Genomic DNA, 18,044 nt, shown 5'->3' with positions numbered 1-18,044 from the left:
TATGTTAAAAAAGTTTTTATTTTATTTTAATTCTCAAGACTTAAAAAATATTCGCCGAATTTTTTTAAACGTAAAAATAACTTTCCGTGGCTGGGAGTCGAATTCGCTATCTATGCAGTGGGAGGCAGCGTTGCTGTCAATTGAGCTAATGTCCGACGGAAGTATCGGACGGTGGATAAGTACACATCCTTCTCCGGTGTTTGACATTCCTTAATTCCTATTGTTAAGGGTTTAAAATAAGGAAAAGAAAACTGTATTTTTTAATAGCGAGTCCCTGGAAAAACTCACTATTTATAATATCACTGAAATAAAAATGAATTGGGAAACTGCAGTCAGTCGACTCGTGTCCTCCAAATCCTCTACCGACGTAAATAACATTTCCTCTGGATTAATCAGCCTCCTCTCTACATGATCCTCTATGAATGAACATGTCATTTTGGTTTCTGCGTGGTGAAAACGTGACGTCTCTAACGTGAATGTTCTCTAAATGTTAATGAAGAACTCATATTTGAACATCTTTCACTTTAAAAAGGGGCGGAGACCGCAGAGAACTCTAAGTTTCCTGAAGAAAACCTGCTACCGACCAGGTTTCGTTCACAGACTCAGTTACCATAGTGATTGATTCTGAGTTCATCCTAACCCGCTTCTTGGAACGGGCTTGGTTTCACCCACTTTCCCGGGTTTGAGTTATCCCTCTTTCTGGAACCGAAAACTCAGAGTTTTGCCGAATTTGGAGTTCACGAACTCAGAGTTCCAACAAAACCTGCTTCTTGAAACGGGCCCCAGGTGTAATCAGGTGTGATGGGATGCAACTGACTGACGGAGCATGCGCAGAACGGTCGCAGCAAACGCTACCTGTAAACTACCTGAACTGCATCTGCAGACAGAAAGACTGTCATGGCGTCAGCAGCAGCAGCAGCTGTTCTGACATGGACGGTACTGTTGTTGGCCGACAAGTTCTGGTTGGTTCGGGCAGAACAGCTGACCGGACTCTGCAACAACAATCATTCTTCAGTGTTTGAACAAACAAACAATTGTGACGCTCAGTGAATGTGGGCGTGGCTGAATCTGCTGATGTGGAGAAGTGAAATCGAAAGTAAACACGAATCAGAACTTCTGTGTATCGGAACCCATGAATGCAGGTCCAGGTGAATCTGAGGACCAAGACGCGGGAGAACCATGTCTGTCGTCAGGTAAAGGTTCTGTTTGAGTCTTTAAAAGTGTCAGGAAGTTTATATGTTTAATGCGAACATTTTGGGATTTTTACTCCATAATTTGATCTGCTTCCCATTTTAAACTTTTAAAAATACAAACTGAAATCTGACTAAATAAACTTTTTTTTTATTACAAAACATTTATCCTAAAACAGTCACATATGCAAACATTTCCTGTTGACGCTTTTCTGCTTTTAGGCGATTTAAAATGGATTAATCTCTGGATAAAATGAAGGAAATCATCTCGGTTAGTAAATGTAAAAAATAATAACAACTTTGGCTACAGCATCGATATTTTAGGCTCAAACCTTCGTGTTATTTTTCTACAAACTTTCAAAATCACTTGATAATTTACAGCAGTTTGGCGCCATCTGCTGGTCAAGGATTGTAACTGTCTTTTGTTTAACCCTTAGTAGTCTGGAGCCTTTTGAGGCTTTGGCTACTGTGCAGTTTGCTTTAATCTTCAGTAATTCTTTTGTATTTTTAGTAAAACCACAGTTTTTTTACACATATATTTTTGATTATAATGGACAACAATTCCACAATGAACCTGAAACTGTCCAAAAACTCAATTAAGAGTGGTAAAAGTTTATTTTTTTACAGCAAAGAGCACAAAACATTTGAGTTCAATCGTTTTTTTGTCTTTTATAGTAAAAGATCAAATTTGCAGAGACAAACTAAAAATGTAAAAATCTAAAAGCAAAAAAAAAGATAAAGACAAAACAATGTGAAGATTAAAAAAAGACAAAGCTCAACTAAACTGAAAACAAAGTTCCATGGATTTGGTTTTAGCAGTATCACAATTATGTGTCATAACTCTTATTATGCTTAATATAAACCAAAATTATAACAAGAAGTTCCCTTTAGTTTTATTTGTATTTATTCCCCTCTTGAGTTAATGCTTAAAGTTTCAAGCTATTGAAGCACCAATAGCTTGAAACTTAATGAAACTTAAAAAAAAGTCTGTTATTAATTTCTGTTATTTTGGGACTTTTGTCATTGTGTTGTAGCTTTTGTGGCTTTTTTTGTTGTTTAGTTGTTTTTGTCATTGTGCTCTAGGTTTTATCGTTTTTTTGTTTTTTGTCGTTGTGTTGTGGGTTTTGTCGTTATGTGGCGTTTGTAAATGTTAAATAAATAAATAAATAAAATAAAATAAAAAATAGCCATTTTTATTATTTTTTTATTTCTTTGTTGTTTATTAAAATATATTTGTTTTATACTTATATTTGATGAATAAAAATGATAAAGTTTTGTCAGTCATTTACATCTTATTAGATATTTTGTCATCTTTCTTTATTTGTAGTTACTTAGTTTTATTATCATCTTATCAAAGAAAGACCAGGTGGAAAGATATCAAGGCCAGAAGCTGAGGGGCAAAGTTCAATTGTTTCTATTGGAGTAGAGATGGGAGGAGAAATGGAGTAGGATGATCTTGAAGGAGGAGTTTATTAGGAGTGTTGTGGAGGTAAAAAGTGTCAGAGTGATAAATCTGAAGATAGAAATGGAGGATGTGATGTTTAATGTTAGTGGGTATGCCCCATAGGTAGGATGAGAGGGAGAAATTCTGGCTGGACCTTGATGAAGTGATGATGAGCATCCCAAGAAGAGAGAGAGATTTCAATGGACCAGTTGGTGCAGGAAATGGACATAATGAGGCAATGATGGGTGGTTTTGTATCCGGGAGAGGAATGTAGAAGAACAGACGGTGGAAAAACTATTGCAAAAAAAATGGAAATGGCGATAGTGAATACATTCTTTGAGAAGAGACAGGAACATAGAGTGACCTATAAGAGCGGAGGTAGAAGCACACAGATAGACTACATCTTGTGTAGACGGTGTAATCTGAAGGAGATCAGTGACTGTAAAGTAGTGGTTGGTGAGAGTGTTTCCAGACAGCACAGGATGGTGGTGTGTAGAATGACTCTGGTGGTGAAGAAGATGAAGAAAGAGAGGGCAAAGGCAGACAAGAGGACAAACTGGTGGAAGCTGAAAAAAGAAGATTGTTGCATGACTTTTAAGAAACAGTTGAAACAGGCTCTGGGTGGTCAGGAGGTACTCCCAGATGACTGGATAAATACAGCTAATGTGATCAGGGAGACAGGTAGGAGTGTGCTTGGTGTGTCATCAGGAAAGAGAGTCGATAAGGAGACTTGGTGGTGGAATGAGGAGGTGCAGGAGTGCATTCGGGAACCTGCTGACAAACCCACCTGGGGCCCAACAATTCAGCCCAAAGATGAACCATATGTGGCCCACATTGAAATGTTTGCTCGGCTAATCTTTTTTTGTGTATCAGATTTTTCCACAACTGGTCACAATACAATGTTTTTCGACAATATTTGGTGGGAACTTTGATTACTGTTGTCAGCTAAAGAACTACTCATGAACATTTTTATCTAAGTTGAGTTTTGTATATTTAATTCTCTTTTGATTCATCCGCTGGCTCTCCTGAACTAATTTGATAAAGAGAAATGCTGAACCCTTTTTATGGAATAAGGAATATCTGCCTTTTTTTTTAAATAATACAAGACAATGTTTTGTTTTACAGAAAGGAACTGGAGGAATCCTTGAGATGCTACACCACAGATACTCTCACTGACATCCAGATAATCAGAAATTTCTGTGAGAAGTTCTCTAAATGGATGCTCTGGAGGGAGACTGAGCTGGAAATGATTCGGGACATCAAAGACAGGGCAGACAAACTCAGGTTGAACCTCAGTGATTGTGCTAAGTCAGAGGGGAAAGGTCAAGCCTTCAAGAAATATTTCAGCAACACATTCACCCAGACAGGTAAACAGTATGCAGAGCTGGAGAAGGAGCTGGAGGAGGTGCTGACGGACACTCTTGGAGGTTTGGAGATGCTCCAGAGCTTCCTGGACGCCATAGAGAAGCTGGCGGTCAGCTCTGTGCACGTGTTCATGGAGAACCAGGTGATCCAGCTTCCTGAAGACATCAGCTTTGATTATGTTCAGGTCGTCATCAACAACGCTAAACTCATCTGTCCTCTCCTGCTGGAGTTTAAAAGAGACACCAAGGTTTTCTTCCTTCCTAAAATGCAAAACGTTGAGGTGATCGCTTATCAGCTGGACAGATACATCCAGACCACAAAGAAGATGTGTGAGAGGATGGATAAAAGGTGAAACTACTGCAAATATACAGTTGTTTGTAAAAAATGCAAAAAAAAAAAAAAATCCAATGAATATGACTAAAAGTGTTTTCCACAGCTGTCTGAATGATGACTGTCTGACGATGACAGAAGTTGTAGTGGAGCTGGATGTGGATTTATCTGAATCTAACATGCAGAGGATGCTGGACCACATCAACCAGCTCAAGGACATACGGTAGGGTTTTGTTTTAGTTATTGTAATAAAAATAAATTATAGATGCATTTTACTATAGTTTCCCCTCCTCCCACGGGCCCTGGTCAAGTCCAACCCGAAGGAGTGACGTGGGATCACTCTCCAGTGGGCCCACCACCAGCAGGAGAGCTCAAAAGGGGCTGATGCAATGTGGTCTGGGTGGCTGTCGAAGGCGAGTGCCTTAGCGGCCCACACCTCGGGCATGGAATTTGGTTTTTGGGACATGGAACGTCACCTCTTTGTGAGGGAAGGAGCCTGAGCTTGTGCTAGAGGTTGAGAGATTCCGTCTTGATATAGTTGGGCTCACCTCCACACACAGCCTGGGCTCTGAAACTCAGTCCCTCGAGAGAGGTTGGACTCTCTACCACTCTGGAGTTGCCCATGGTGAGAGGCGGCAGGGCGGGGTGGGCTTACTCATAAGCCCCCAGCTCAGCCACCAAGTGTTGGAGTTCACACAGGTGGATGAGAGGTTCGTGTCCCTTTGGGACTGGTCTCTGACTGTGGTTTTGGCTTACTGGCCGAACAGCAGTTCAAAGTACCCAGCCTTCTTGGTGTCTCTTCAAGGGATACTAGAAAGTGCCTCAACAGGGGACTCTGCAGTTCTCCTGGGGACTTCAATGCCCACATGGGTAATGACAGTGGCACCTGGAGTGGCATGATTGGTAGGAATGGCCTCCCTGAATTGAACCCCAAGCGGTCTTATGTTGTTGGACTTCTGTGCACGTCATAGTTTGTCCATAACGAATACCATGTTCAAACACAAAGGTGTCCATCAATACACCTGGCACCAGGACACCCTAGGTAGGAGATCAGTGATCGACTTTGTAGTCGTTTCAGGTGATCTCTGGCCGTGTGTTTTGGACACTCGGGTAAAGAGAGGGGCAGAGCTGTCCACTGATCACTACCTGGTGGTGAGTTGGATTCGCTGGCGGGGGAGAAGGCCAAAAAGACTTGGCAGACCTAAACGTACTGCGAGGATCAGCTGGGAATGTCTGGCTGAGCCCTCCATCAGGGAGGTCTTTAACTCCCACATCCGGGAAAAATTCAAGCAGGTACCGAGGGAGGTTGGTGACATTGACTTTAAGTGGATCTTGTTCTCCACCTCCATTGTCTCTGCTGCTTTCCGGAGCTGTGGTCACAAGGAATACTTTGAGGATCTCCTCAACACTATTGGCACACCTTCCCTTGAGGAAGCAGAGGCTGAGGACACTGAAGTAGTCAAAGAGCTCCTTGGTGGCAGGGCTCCGGGGGTGGATGAGGTTCACCCTGTGTACCTCAAGTCTCTGGAGTGTCTTGGCTGACACGTCTCTGTGGCATTGCTAGGTAGACAGGAACCGTACCACTGGACTGGCAGACTGGGGTAGTGGTCACCCGGTTCAAGAAGGGGGATCGGAGGGCCTTCCCCGGAAAGTCTATGCCAGGGTACTGGAGAGGAGAGTCCATCCAATAGTCGAACTTCAGATCCAAGATCAACAGTGCGGTTTCCTTCCTGGTTGCAGAACAGTGGACCAGCTCTACACCCTCTTCAGGGTGCTGGAGGATTTGTGGAAGTTCACTTATCCAGTCCATATGTGTTTTGTGGATTTGGAGAAGGCGTTCAACCACGTTCCCCGTGGTGTCTTGTTGAGGGTGCTCTGGGAGTATGGGGTCCGGGGAGCCTTACTCAGGGCTGTCCGCTCTCTGTATGACCGGAGTAGGAGCTTGGTTCGCATGGCCGGCAGTAAGTCAGACCTGTTTCCGGTGCATGTTGGACTCCGGCAGGTCTGCCCTTTATCACCGGTTCTGTTCACAGTCCTTGTGGACAGAATTTCAAGGTGCAGTCAGGGGCCAGAGGGGATCTGGTTTGGGGACCACAGGATTTCATCTCTGCTCTTTGCAGTTGGTGTTGTTCTGTTGGCTTCAACAAGCCAGGACCTCCAGCATATACTGGAGCAGTTTATAGCCGAGTGGGAAGTGGCTGGGATGAGGGTCAGCACCACTAAGTCTGAGGCCATGGTTCTGGACCGGAGAAAGGTAGTTTATCCTTTCTGGGTGGGTGGGGTGCTCCTGCCTCAGGTGGAGGAGTTTAAATATCTTGGGTTCTTGTTCACGAGTGAGGGAAGATCAGAGCGTGAGATCAATAGGCGGATTGAGGCGGCATCTGCCATTTTGCGGTCTCTACACAGGTCCGTTGTGGTGAAAAGATACCTGAGCCAGAAAGCAAAGCTCTCAATTTACTGGTCGATCTTCGTTCCAGTACTCACCTATGGTCATGAGCTCTGGGTCATGACTGAAAGAACGAGATCCTGAATACAAGCGGCTGAAATAAGTTTTCTCCGGAGGGTGGCTGGCCGCTCCCTTAGAGATAGGATGAGGAGCTCAGTCACCCGGAGAGAGCTTGGAGTAGAGCCGCTTCTCCTACACATTGAGAGGAGCCAGTTCAGGTGTATCGGGCATCTGGTCCAGATGCCTCCTGGACGCCTCCTTGGAGAGGTGTTCTGGGCGTGTCCCACTGGGCGGAGGCCCCGGGGAAGACCCAGGACATGCTGGAGAGGGTACGTCCCTCGGCTGGTCTGGGAACGCCTCGGGGTCCACCCAGAGGAGCTGGTGGAAGTGGCCGGGGAGAGGGAAGTCTGGGCATCTTTGCTTAGACTGCTGCCCCCGCGACCCGGTCCCGGATGAAGCGGAGGAAGATGGATGGATGGATTATAGTTGCATTTTATTTCTGGCTTTATTTTACTTCTTATGATCCAGAAAACCAAATTCCAACCATTTCCTTTTTTGTCTTGTTAGGATGGATCAGAACTTCCGGATGGTCTTCCTGTTTGAAGAAGAATCTTGTTCCAGCTTCATGAAGGAGTTTAGTGAGCGTCAGCTCAGGATGCTGGAGTTTCTGAACGAGCTGGAGGAAAATGCAGTTCAGCTGGACAGGATGAACAAAGGTGCAAAGATCTCCAGTGTTGCTGGCAGCTCGGTGGGGGCGGTTGGAGGTGTTCTGTCCATCGTTGGTTTGGCGTTGATGCCTGTAACAGCAGGAGTGTCCTTAGCACTCACTATGACCGGGATAGGGATGGGTGTCACCAGTGGAGTCAACAGCCTCGTTACCACGGCCACTGAGGTTGGGGTCAACCGGAAGCATCAGGCAAAAGCCAACGAAGTCTTTCAAAGTTTCATGGAGGATGTGACTGAACTCCAAAACTGTCTGGAGGAAGTGAGCAACCGAGTGATCACCCAACTGGAAACTGAACAAGTAGCTGCGGGAGTGGGAAAGGTGCTTTACAGAGCTGGGACAGTTGGAGGAAACATTGCAGCTTCTGCTGTTAAGCTGCTAAAAAGTGAGGAGTTGGTTTCAAGTGCAGGTAAAGTGGCGGTTCAGGAAGGGGCAGCTCTCCGTAACGTTCCTAGAGTGGCTGCAGACGTCCCAGACATCGGTCAAGCTGCTGTTAAAAGCTCTCTTGCTTTGTCTAAGTCGGCCAGAGCTGGCTTAATCGCGGTCAACGCCCTCTTCCTCGGCATGGACATCTTCTTCATCTGCAAAGACAGCATCAGTCTGTCCAAAGGCAGCGAGACAGAGGTGTCACAATTCATCCGAGCCAGAGCTGCTCTGTGGAGCTCAGAGATGGACTCCTGGAAGAAAATCCATGAGACTCTGAGTGACGGTCTGCAGACATCAGGGAAGAAGGAAGCTCTTCTGGAGACGCCGTTTTACCTCAACATTGATGTGGAAAAACTGGAAAGACAAGAGGAGGTCCTGCCTGACTAAGAGGAGTAACAAATAAAAGATCAACTGCCATGTGTCATCTATCAAACAATTTACCTTAATGACAAAATCTCTCAAGAATTTCATTGTTAATCTAAAACTGAGGTAACTTTTGATTAATCATCTGTCAGAAATTAGACTGTAGAACTGATTTAAAAGGTCTGTTGCATTTTTTTCATGCTTAATTTAATTAGAAAATAGTAAGTTCTAATTGTTCTGTTATAGAACTTGGATCTCTGTCTATTGCAATCAGGCTAAAAGATGATTTCCAAAACACCATATTAAGAACATTTCAATTCAGATCCTTCAGCAACAGCTTTATAGCAACATTAATGTGTAATGAGCTTCCATTGTGCCATGCCTTTTCTTTTGTTTCTCAATACTATTACAAATAAATATAACTGTGTCTTTGTTATCAATTTTTATTTAGTGATCAGTTTTTATGTGTTTTAATCTTTATTTTTCATTGAATCGACAATCATTGAGCTGTTTCTATTGATTCCCATAATAAAGCAGTACGTTGATGACTGTGTGTTGTGCATAATAACTTTATGCTGCCGTTGCCCTCCTTTTTATTTTGCTGTCTGGACTGGGTTGTAAAAATTAAATCGAACCATTTTCACAATTTGCAGAAGAATGTTCTAGCAGAATTAAAATACTGAATATGTTCTCAATCCTGTCATTTTGATGCTGTCTCCCCTTTCTGCTGAGGAACGATTATTAACATGCACATGTATTTTTTTCCTCTGACCCCTCTTTCAAACCATTTTTTTCACTGTCAAGAATCTGTACATTTTGGTCTTCAAGTGAATGTCCTTTGTCTTTTAACCCTTTAACAATAGGTACATTTCTGGCAACATCAAAATAACACACGTTCTTCAAACTACACAATTCATGTAATTCCAGTAGATTTTGAAGCTGAGAAAAGGGAATTTCAGCACAAATAATTCAAATTTTAACAAGTTCAATTGATGCCTTGTGTAAAGAGTCCAAATAGTGTCTTAAAAATGTGTATTGTGATGAGTTTTGAATGCATTTTCATTGACGTTTCATTGGAAATAGTCGCTTAAAGGCAAGTTTCTGATGTCAGTGTGATCGTAGCTTCAGTACTAGCCATCAATTAACTCTTTAACACTAGTGTTAACTGTAGTGTTTATGTTCTTTGATTTGCTGTAACTTTTAAACCGTTCTCAAGATCAACATAATTGTTGATCGTGTTAGCGGTTGAAAAGTCTGAGGTGTTTAAAGGTTAATTGAGAATAATAGCAGAAACTGATCCAGAGTAGTTCCTGCTGTGTTGGCACATCCTCTTGTGTAATAGCTGCTCTGTTTCTCCATTGTACAGCTCTGAGGACTGCACTGACAGAATAAACATCTCTTTTCCTAAGGTGTGGGGTCTTTAGGGTGAACTGCTCTTCCTCCTCCCTGAAGAGAAAAAAAACAACTAGTTTTTGTTTTAGTGTGTTGTTAGGTTTGTCTATTTTCCCAAACGATCTCAGATCTGATCTAATTGATCCTTTTTCAAAATGGGTCGAAATTGTTCCTAGCACCTCCGCAGACGCTCTTACAGTAGCCAAAGCTATTTGTAAAGTCGTAATACCACAACATGGCGTTCCTGAAGTAATCTATAGCGACAATGGCGCACACTTTGTAAACGCTGTAGTAACACAGATGGCAAAACACTTAGGAATCTGCCTCAAAAACCACTGTTCGTACCACCCACAGAGTGCAGGGCTCGTAGAAAGAACGAATGGTACTATTAAGAGCAGACTGAGAAAAACTATGGCTGAGACAGGAAGACCATGGGTTTAATGTCTAGACCTAGTTAAAATGTACATGAGACTAACTCCCACAGGTGGGCAGGGGTTGACACCCTTTGAGATCATTTATGGGAGACCTTTTGTTGTGCCCATTCCGTCAGATGTGAAGGAGAAGTCCACGGACCCTCCCACATTGGCAGAATGAATGAGAGAATTATTGCAAAATAAAGAAGTGTCGAGACCAAATAATCTGCCTGATATTCCTTGTTCCCCCCAGGTGGAGCTGTTGCAGCCAGGTGACCAGATCCTGATCAAAGTGATAAAGAGAAAAACCTGGGCTGCACCCCGCTGGGAAGGACCATATACTGTCCTGCTGACTACCTCTACAGCGGTCAAGATAGCTGAGAGAGCCACCTGGATTCATCAAAGCCATTGCAAAAAGCTGGTAAGATGGCAACAGAGGGAGGCAACATCATAAAGCAACCAGGACTAAGTGATAAACTAGAATGGGCGGGGCCTGTCCACACACACACTCTGTAGTTACACACACACTTGTTGGCCAAAATAGTCTCCACATTTAAACTGAACATACTCACATATACTATACATATACTACACATGTACTCAATTCAACTATAACAGCAGCTCACACACTCCATCATACAAACCCATTCAGATAAAGACTTTCATTCTGTCACACAAACGGTTAGTGCTAAGGTGAGCTGACACCTGTGCTCAGGTGAGTGTTTATGTTTCACTGAGGTGGATGGTGATGGAATGTACTCAGGGGGAGAGCGCCCGGCCATCCCCACGCCAAGACCCCCCGCCGGGGCAGCAGCTGCAGCCGAGATCCCCCAGCACCCGCCATGGAGCCGTGGAGAGAAACCGCCCGCCGGGCAATCCCGCCAAGCACCCAGACTGGGGCACGCTGGACCGCCGCAGAGGCCCCCCACACCCAAGAGGAGGAAGGCACAGGAACGCGGGGAGTGCAGGCCCCAGCCCAGCCAGAGGAGCAGCCCCCCCACCCCGCCAGGAGGGCCAACGCGGGACCCCACCCCCGGAGAGCCCCCCAACCCCCGAGGAGCAGCCCACCACCACCCAGCGGCGCAGAGGACCCCCCCGCCCCACCCCAGGTACGAGCCAGGGCCCCCCAAGGGCAACCCACCCCATACTCCAGACAACCGCCTGCCCCCACCGCGAAGGTCCAGTGGAGAAGCAGGGCAGGGGCCGCCCACCCCCGCCGAGCAGAAGGGAACCCAAGAGAAACAGAGGCCCCAAGGAGTGATGTAAACAAGGCCCGACCAGGCACACCCACTGATGGAGTTAAGGAGAGGACTAGTTCTCGGAAGCAGGGACCGGACTCCGCACCACCGAGACCTGGACACCCCCCGGCTCCGATGTAGATTGATCCCCTGCTAAATCTCGGGGATCCCACTCCCGGCGTGGGGAGGAGACCGCCGGGCCCAGGAGACCGGCACCCAAGAGACTAGACCACCAGGCCGAGGTTCCCCGCACCCCCGCCAGGGATGGGGTAGGGGACAGAAGGTCGAAGGTCCCACCTTCCTTGTGTGATGCATGCGTGTTTGCTTGTTAGAGTGTATGTTTGTGGTGTTAGAGGTGTGTGTACTAAAGGGGTGCGGTTAAAATTGGTGAGAAGGCCTTAACAGGGCACCTCCTGATTTCTCGCAGAGATGCCCCGTCACCCTCCCACCAGCGGCCCTACATGTCTATGGTGCGGTTAAAATTGGCGGAAGGGGCACTGAAAGGACATCGACTGTTTGCTGGCAGTGATGTCCAAGCACCCCCCCACCAAGGGTCCTAAATGTCTAAGGTGCAAATAAAATCGAGGGGAGGGGCAAATCCATGCAGCGGCCACAGGAGGGGGGCCACTGGCAGGTAGTCCACCGTTGAAGGACAACTCCTGATATGAACACTGACGGTCAGAACCTGTGCTTAAAATCAAGGTCTTTTTCATGTGCTCAGTAACTTTCCATTGCCAAATATGGTGTTGTTCCTGTTTTCTATGCAAAGTTAATAAAAGCCTATTGTACATTGCGGGGCGGGGGCAGTCGGACGAAGACAGGCTGTTAACCTGTTCTCTCTTCTCCACCGCCTCCCTTTTGCAAAGGAGTGTATTGAAGTTGAACTGACTGGTTTGTGTTTTTATTCACTTTGGAGAGAGTCTTACATTTTTATTCCTAACACACATCTTTTGAGCAAATAACTACTTGTGATACTTGAACGTGGGCGTGAATTAATCTGCTGATGTTGAGGCATGAAATCAAAAGCAAAACAAGAAGCTAAACTTTCTCTGCAGCGGAGTTCTCATTAATGCAGGCAAAGGTGAATGTGGGTTTGAGAGCGTCGATGCATGATAACCATGTCTGCAGTCAGGTAAGCTTTCTGGAATCAGAAAACCTTTTTAACAGTTTTGGGACTTTGTAGGATGTTTGATTTAACTGAAATTTCTTATTTTCAACCATGTTTTGATTTTTTCTTTCTATTTTCTATGTTTAAGAATGTTAACTGAAACTTAATAACATAAAGTGAAGTGGAGAAATAAAATTATATAGTTGACTACAGCATTTTGTTTTCTTTCAAACTTCCTGAATTACTTGATAACTCAGAGCTGATTGGCGCCACTTGCTGGTAAGATGTTGTCACTGTATTCGACTTGCAGCAGTTTTCAAACCATTCTTTTGTTTTTCTAGTCTATGGTTTTAACCTCACAATTTTAGTATAAGTATTCAAAGCAAAACCTTGGAGAGAAGAACGTGAAAAATCTTGTTATTTATTTGCATCTGGTTAATTTTTTGAGGGGCTTTTTCATTTTTGGTAAATTAGTTTTAGTTTTTTTTTTTTTTTTTAACTTGTCCTGTCCAACAGCTGAGCCAACAGATGTGGGCTGATAGCCTCTAGTGTTGGGTAGATTTTACTGTCACAACAGGGATTTATTGAGTATAAACCCCTGTTGTATTCAATGCTAAACTTTATTTTTATTGATTATGTTTTATTTTTGTTTTGTTGGACCGGACGGAAAAGAAGAAGGGGGGGCTAAAAGAGGGGGGATTTAGTGAAAAAAGAAGATGGCAACAGAGGGAAACAACATCATAAAACATCCAGGTCTAAATCGTAAACTAGAATGGGCGGGGCCTGTCTACACTCACACCCTGTAGTTACAGACACACCTGTTGGTTGAGATAGTCTCCACATCTAAACTAGTCAGAATGTACACAATATAACTGCAGCTCACACACTTAATCATACAAATCGACACAAATAAAACCTTTCATTTTGTCACACATATTATTAGTGCAAAGGTGAGCTGACACCTGTGCTCAGGTGAGTGTTTATGGTTTCCTAATGTGGATAAAGATGGAATATACAAATGGGGAGAGAACTCGGCAATCCCAACGCCAAGACCCCCCGCCGGGGCAGCAACAGCCAGGACCCCCCCAAGATCTTAAATCTTGGGGTTCCCCTCCGGCGTGGGGAGGAGACCGCCGGGCCTAGGAGACCAGCACCCAAGAGACAAGACCACCAGGGCGAGGGACCCCGCACCCGTTTTAGTTTTTCTTTTATCATCTATCAAAGTATCTTTTTTGTGAATCAGTGTTTTCACAATCGATAACAATAAAAGGTACCATTAGTTGAATCTCCTGCACAAATTTGATTTGTTTTAAAAATGCAGAAACCTTTTTTTATGGAATATGACATATTTGCATTTTTTTAATAATACAAGACAATGTTTTATTTTACAGAAAGGAACTGGAGAAAACCTTAAAGTGCTACACCACAGACATCCTCACTGACACCCAGACGGTCAGAAATTTCTGTGAGAAGTTCTTCAAATGGATGCTCTGTAGGGAGACTGAGCTGGAAAGGATTCGGGACATCAACGACAGGGCAGACAAACTCAAGCTGAACCTCAGTGATTGTGTTAAGTCAGAGGGGAAAGGCCAAGCCTTCAAGAAATATTTCAGCAACACATTCACCCAGACAGGTAAACAGTATGCAGAGCTGGAGAAGGAGCTGGAGGAGGTGCTGACGGACACTCTTGGAGGTTTGGAGATGCTCCAGAGCTTCCTGGACGCCATAGAGAAGCTGGCGGTCAGCTCTGTGCACGTGTTCATGGAGAACCAGGTGATCCAGCTTCCTGAAGACATCAGCTTTGATTATGTTCAGGTCGTCATCAACAACGCTAAACTCATCTGTCCTCTCCTGCTGGAGTTTAAAAGAGACACCAAGGTTTTCTTCCTTCCTAAAATGCAAAACGTTGAGGTGATCGCTTATCATCTGGACAGATACATCCAGACCACGAAGAAGATGTGTGAGAAGATGGATAAAAGGTGAAACTGCGCAGTTGTTTGTAGAAAATGTGAGCATTTTCAGTACATTTGACTGAAAGTCTTTTCCACAGCTGTCTGAATGATGACTGCCTGACGATGACAGAAGTTGTGGTGAAGCTGGATGTGAATTTGTCTGAAGTTAACATGCAGAAGATGCTGGACCACATCAACCAACTCAAAGACATACAGTAGGGTTTGGGTTTTACCTATTGTAGTAACAAAAAATCAATTCACCTTAATTTTCATTTCAATTTTATTTATTTATCCCAATATCCCCAAACAGTTCCTTCATTTGGCCTCATTGGGCTTCAAAAATCATAGTTGCATTTTATTTCTAGCTTTATTTTACTTCTCATTATCCAGATTTTTTTTTACAGATCAGCAGTTCTTTAGGGTTTCTGATCAAATTTAACAAAAATTAACTGGAAGATGCCTGGAGAGGAATGAGTGGGGGGTTCCTCGGAGTCTGCAGAGCTGCTCGAGACTTTAAAGGGCCTTTACCATGCAACTTTCTGAGCTTTTATGTGTATTATAATGTTCATTCCTCACTGAAAACCCAAAGGAATATTTTGATCCATTCACCTATTTTTGAGTATTCCTCTAAAAAGCTCTCCTCTCAGAACCTGCTCCTCCCAACTCACAAAAATCACGATTTGATGTCACAAAGGGAGAACAGCCCCTTCCAGGAGGACTCAGCAGAAACTTTCTCCAGCGGCTTCCGCTTGCTTCCAGAAGTTAAGGATGGAAGCAGACGGGAAGAGGACAGGAGAAAGAGAGAAGACTATTTCCTGCTGGAAAAAGTGGCAGATGATCCAGTTTGAACATGGATCAATGCAAAGATGAAACGAGTTTCTCCGGGAAAATTATGCTCATAAAAGAGAATAGAAAAATTCACAGCCGGTAATAATCATAACATAAAAATGTTCTCATCCTTTCAACAAGTCCTGAAATATTCGTCTGCTGTTGTTCACCATAAAACAAACCGATTAGCCATCACCATTGATACCATCCAGATACCACCTGGAAAGCATTGAAGTTGCAGAATCCTGAGTTTATTTTTAACCATTTTCAAACAAATCTAGACTCATACGGTTATGCCACCAGAAATGCTACAAATGGACGTTTTCAGATTCCATGGGCTAAAACAAATTTTCTTAAAAAAAAAAAAAAATAAAAAAAAAAAATTAGTTAAATAAAAGCTTGGAACTTTTTACCATTCATTTTAATAGTAAAATGTTCAAATTATGCTTTTAAAAAACAACTGAGGTCACATTTCTGAGTTGCATATTTTAATTGAGGTATATGAGTAAAAGTTGAATAAGGTGTAAATGTTGATTGTGTAATTGATTTAATCATCAAAATTCTGGGTGTAGGAACCTTTTTTTTAATTGCTATTTAAAATGTGAGTTCAATGAGCTTCAATGATGTAATTTTGGGATAGCATAAAACGGCTTTGATGTTTTTTGTTTTTTCCTTCTTCTTCTTTTTTTGAATTGTGTTGTATAAGGTGTTTTTTATGAAGGACCCCAGGAAGAGTATCTGTCTGATAAGCTAATGGGGATCCTATAAACCATTTTGCCAGTGAACGCTGGGGCTGCTAAAAGCAGATACGCATACAAACATCCATCTTTGAAAAGATTTGGATGTTTGTTTTCATGGTAGAAATGCAAACATTCTGCCGAGGGACATCATGAAATGGGCGGCACCCTAAAGGAGCAAAAGGCGGAGCCTCAGAGATTGAGGAGTTTTACTTCTGGGTGGAAAATTTGACAAAGATATTTAATAAATGTGTTCTTTAGTGTGCTAAATGTAATATATGATCATATTTATGGAGATAGTTTATCCGATACACTTGGGCCCATTTCCAAGAACAAAACAAAGGATTTTGCTCTTTTAAGGAACATTTCAGATAACAAGAGTCCAACATTTTCATGTTTCCTCTTGTCAGGATGGACCAGAACTTCCGGACGGTGTTTTTGTTCCAGGAAGAATCTTGTTCCAGGTTCATGAAGGAGTTTAGTGAGCGTCAGCCCAGGATGCTGCAGTTTCTGAAAGAGCTGGAGGAAAATGCTGTTCAGCTGGACAGGATGAACAAAGGAGCAAAGATCTCCAGTGTTGCTGGCAGCTCGGTGGGGGCGGTTGGAGGTGTGCTGTCCATCGTTGGTTTGGCGTTGAGTCCTGTGACGGCAGGAGCATCCTTTGCACTCACTATGACAGGGTTAGGGATGGGTGTCACCAGTGGAGTCAACAGCCTCGTTACCACGGCGACTGAGCTTGGGGTCAACCGGAAGCATCAGACAAAAGCCAACGAAGTCTTTCAAAGTTTCATGGAGGATGTGACTGAACTACAGGAGTGTCTTGAGGAGGTGAGCAGACAAGCAAATACGAAACTGGAACCCAGTGACATAGAATTAGCTGTGGGAGTCACAAAAGTGCTTTACAAAGTTGGGGGTGTTGGTAAAAGCATTGATACAATGGCTGATTTTGCTTCAGCTGCTAAGCTGCTAAAAAGTGAGGAGTTGGTTTCAAGTGCAGGTAAAGTGGTGGTTCAGGAAGGGGCATCTCTCCGTAGCGTTTCCAGAGTGGCTGCAGACGTCCCCGACATCGGTCAAGCAGCTGTTAAAAGTTCTCTTACTATGACCAAGTCAGCCAGAGCCTTGGCAATTGGGACCAACGCCCTCTTCCTCGGCATGGACATCTTCTACATCTGCACAGACAGCATCAGTCTGTATAAAGGCAGCGAGACAGAGGTGTCAAAATTCATCCGAGCCAGAGCGGCTCTGTGGAGCTCAGAGATGGACTCCTGGAAGAAAATCCACGACTCTCTGAGTGAGGGCCTGCAGACATCAGAGAAGAAGGAAGCTCTTCTGGAGACGCTGTTCTACCTCAACACTGATGTTCCAGTCGAGCATGGAAACATTGCCACAGCCTACCCAAGTATTGCAGCTGACCATGTCCATCCTTTTAAGACTACAGTCCACCCATCATATCATATGTGTGTGTGTTTGTTTGTTTTTCTGTTTGTGTGTTTACTTTTATTAATAATTAAGAGTATTTAGGTGTTAGGTTGTGAATACAACTGCATCATCTTCTGCCATTCTTGACCAATTCCTGCTTTTTCCAGCAGTAACTTTTGGCCAAGATTAACTCTTTTTTTTTTTTTTGTTCAAGTCAAATCTTGAAATTTGTGACATGCCTTTGTGTTGTCCAAATTAACAAATGCCAATAGACGTCTTTTCTCAACTTTGATGTCATTTGTAAGAGACCTACAAACGCTAATAAATGTCTTCATAAGCAGCCTAATACCACATTATTAATGCTTGCTAATGTAAGTACTTCATTAAAGAATGTTCTTATGAAGTATTACTGTAAATTTTATTGTATCATTCAATTTTTTAAGTCTTGAAATAAACAAATCAGTGGGGCTGGGTTGATAAAATTGATTCATCGATTTGAATTGATTTAAGCTCAATAGATCAACAATCGATTAATAAAAAATATAAATCGATTTAGCACTTAAAGCTAAAGTCCCCTAACATTTAATGGAATTTCCCATAGGATGGCTAATGCTAACGCTAGGTCGACCTAAACATACATTGCTGACTAATTTGACATCTTTATAAAAT

General features: G+C 43.5%; 2 protein-coding genes across 2 annotated transcripts; both read left to right on the top strand.

The window, feature by feature from the left end:
• The first annotated feature begins 766 nt into the window (after positions 1-766).
• Positions 767-8,983, top strand: apol (apolipoprotein L). Its single transcript, XM_036213115.1, is given in 5 exon segments — positions 767-1,193; positions 3,760-4,347; positions 4,436-4,552; positions 7,343-8,264; positions 8,266-8,983. Coding segments are annotated over 5 exon segments (1,704 nt in total). The 5' UTR covers positions 767-1,179; the 3' UTR covers positions 8,329-8,983.
• A 3,018-nt stretch (positions 8,984-12,001) lies between these two features.
• On the top strand, positions 12,002-17,838 carry LOC112146232. The gene is made up of 4 exons (XM_024271936.2): positions 12,002-12,463; positions 13,831-14,418; positions 14,490-14,606; positions 16,367-17,838. Exons 1-4 carry the CDS (start codon positions 12,441-12,443, stop codon positions 17,475-17,477), a joined length of 1,839 nt encoding a protein of 612 aa, XP_024127704.2. The 5' UTR covers positions 12,002-12,440; the 3' UTR covers positions 17,478-17,838.
• Positions 17,839-18,044: the final 206 nt, after the last annotated feature.

The sequence above is a fragment of the Oryzias melastigma genome, linkage group LG8, assembly GCF_002922805.2.
Source record: "Oryzias melastigma strain HK-1 linkage group LG8, ASM292280v2, whole genome shotgun sequence".
Lineage (NCBI taxonomy): Eukaryota > Metazoa > Chordata > Actinopteri > Beloniformes > Adrianichthyidae > Oryzias > Oryzias melastigma.
This window is presented reverse-complemented; position numbering and strand designations above follow the sequence as displayed.

What these genes read in the sequence shown, in the direction of transcription:
- LOC112146232 (XM_024271936.2), top strand. Translation starts at nt 12,441, where the DNA reads ATGATAACCATGTCTGCAGTCAG. An exon ending in ATAACCATGTCTGCAGTCAG is followed by an intron (nt 12,464 to 13,830) that starts GTAAGCTTTCTG and finishes TTTATTTTACAG; the next exon opens with AAAGGAACTGGAGAAAACCT. An exon ending in AACCAACTCAAAGACATACA is followed by an intron (nt 14,607 to 16,366) that starts GTAGGGTTTGGG and finishes TCCTCTTGTCAG; the next exon opens with GATGGACCAGAACTTCCGGA.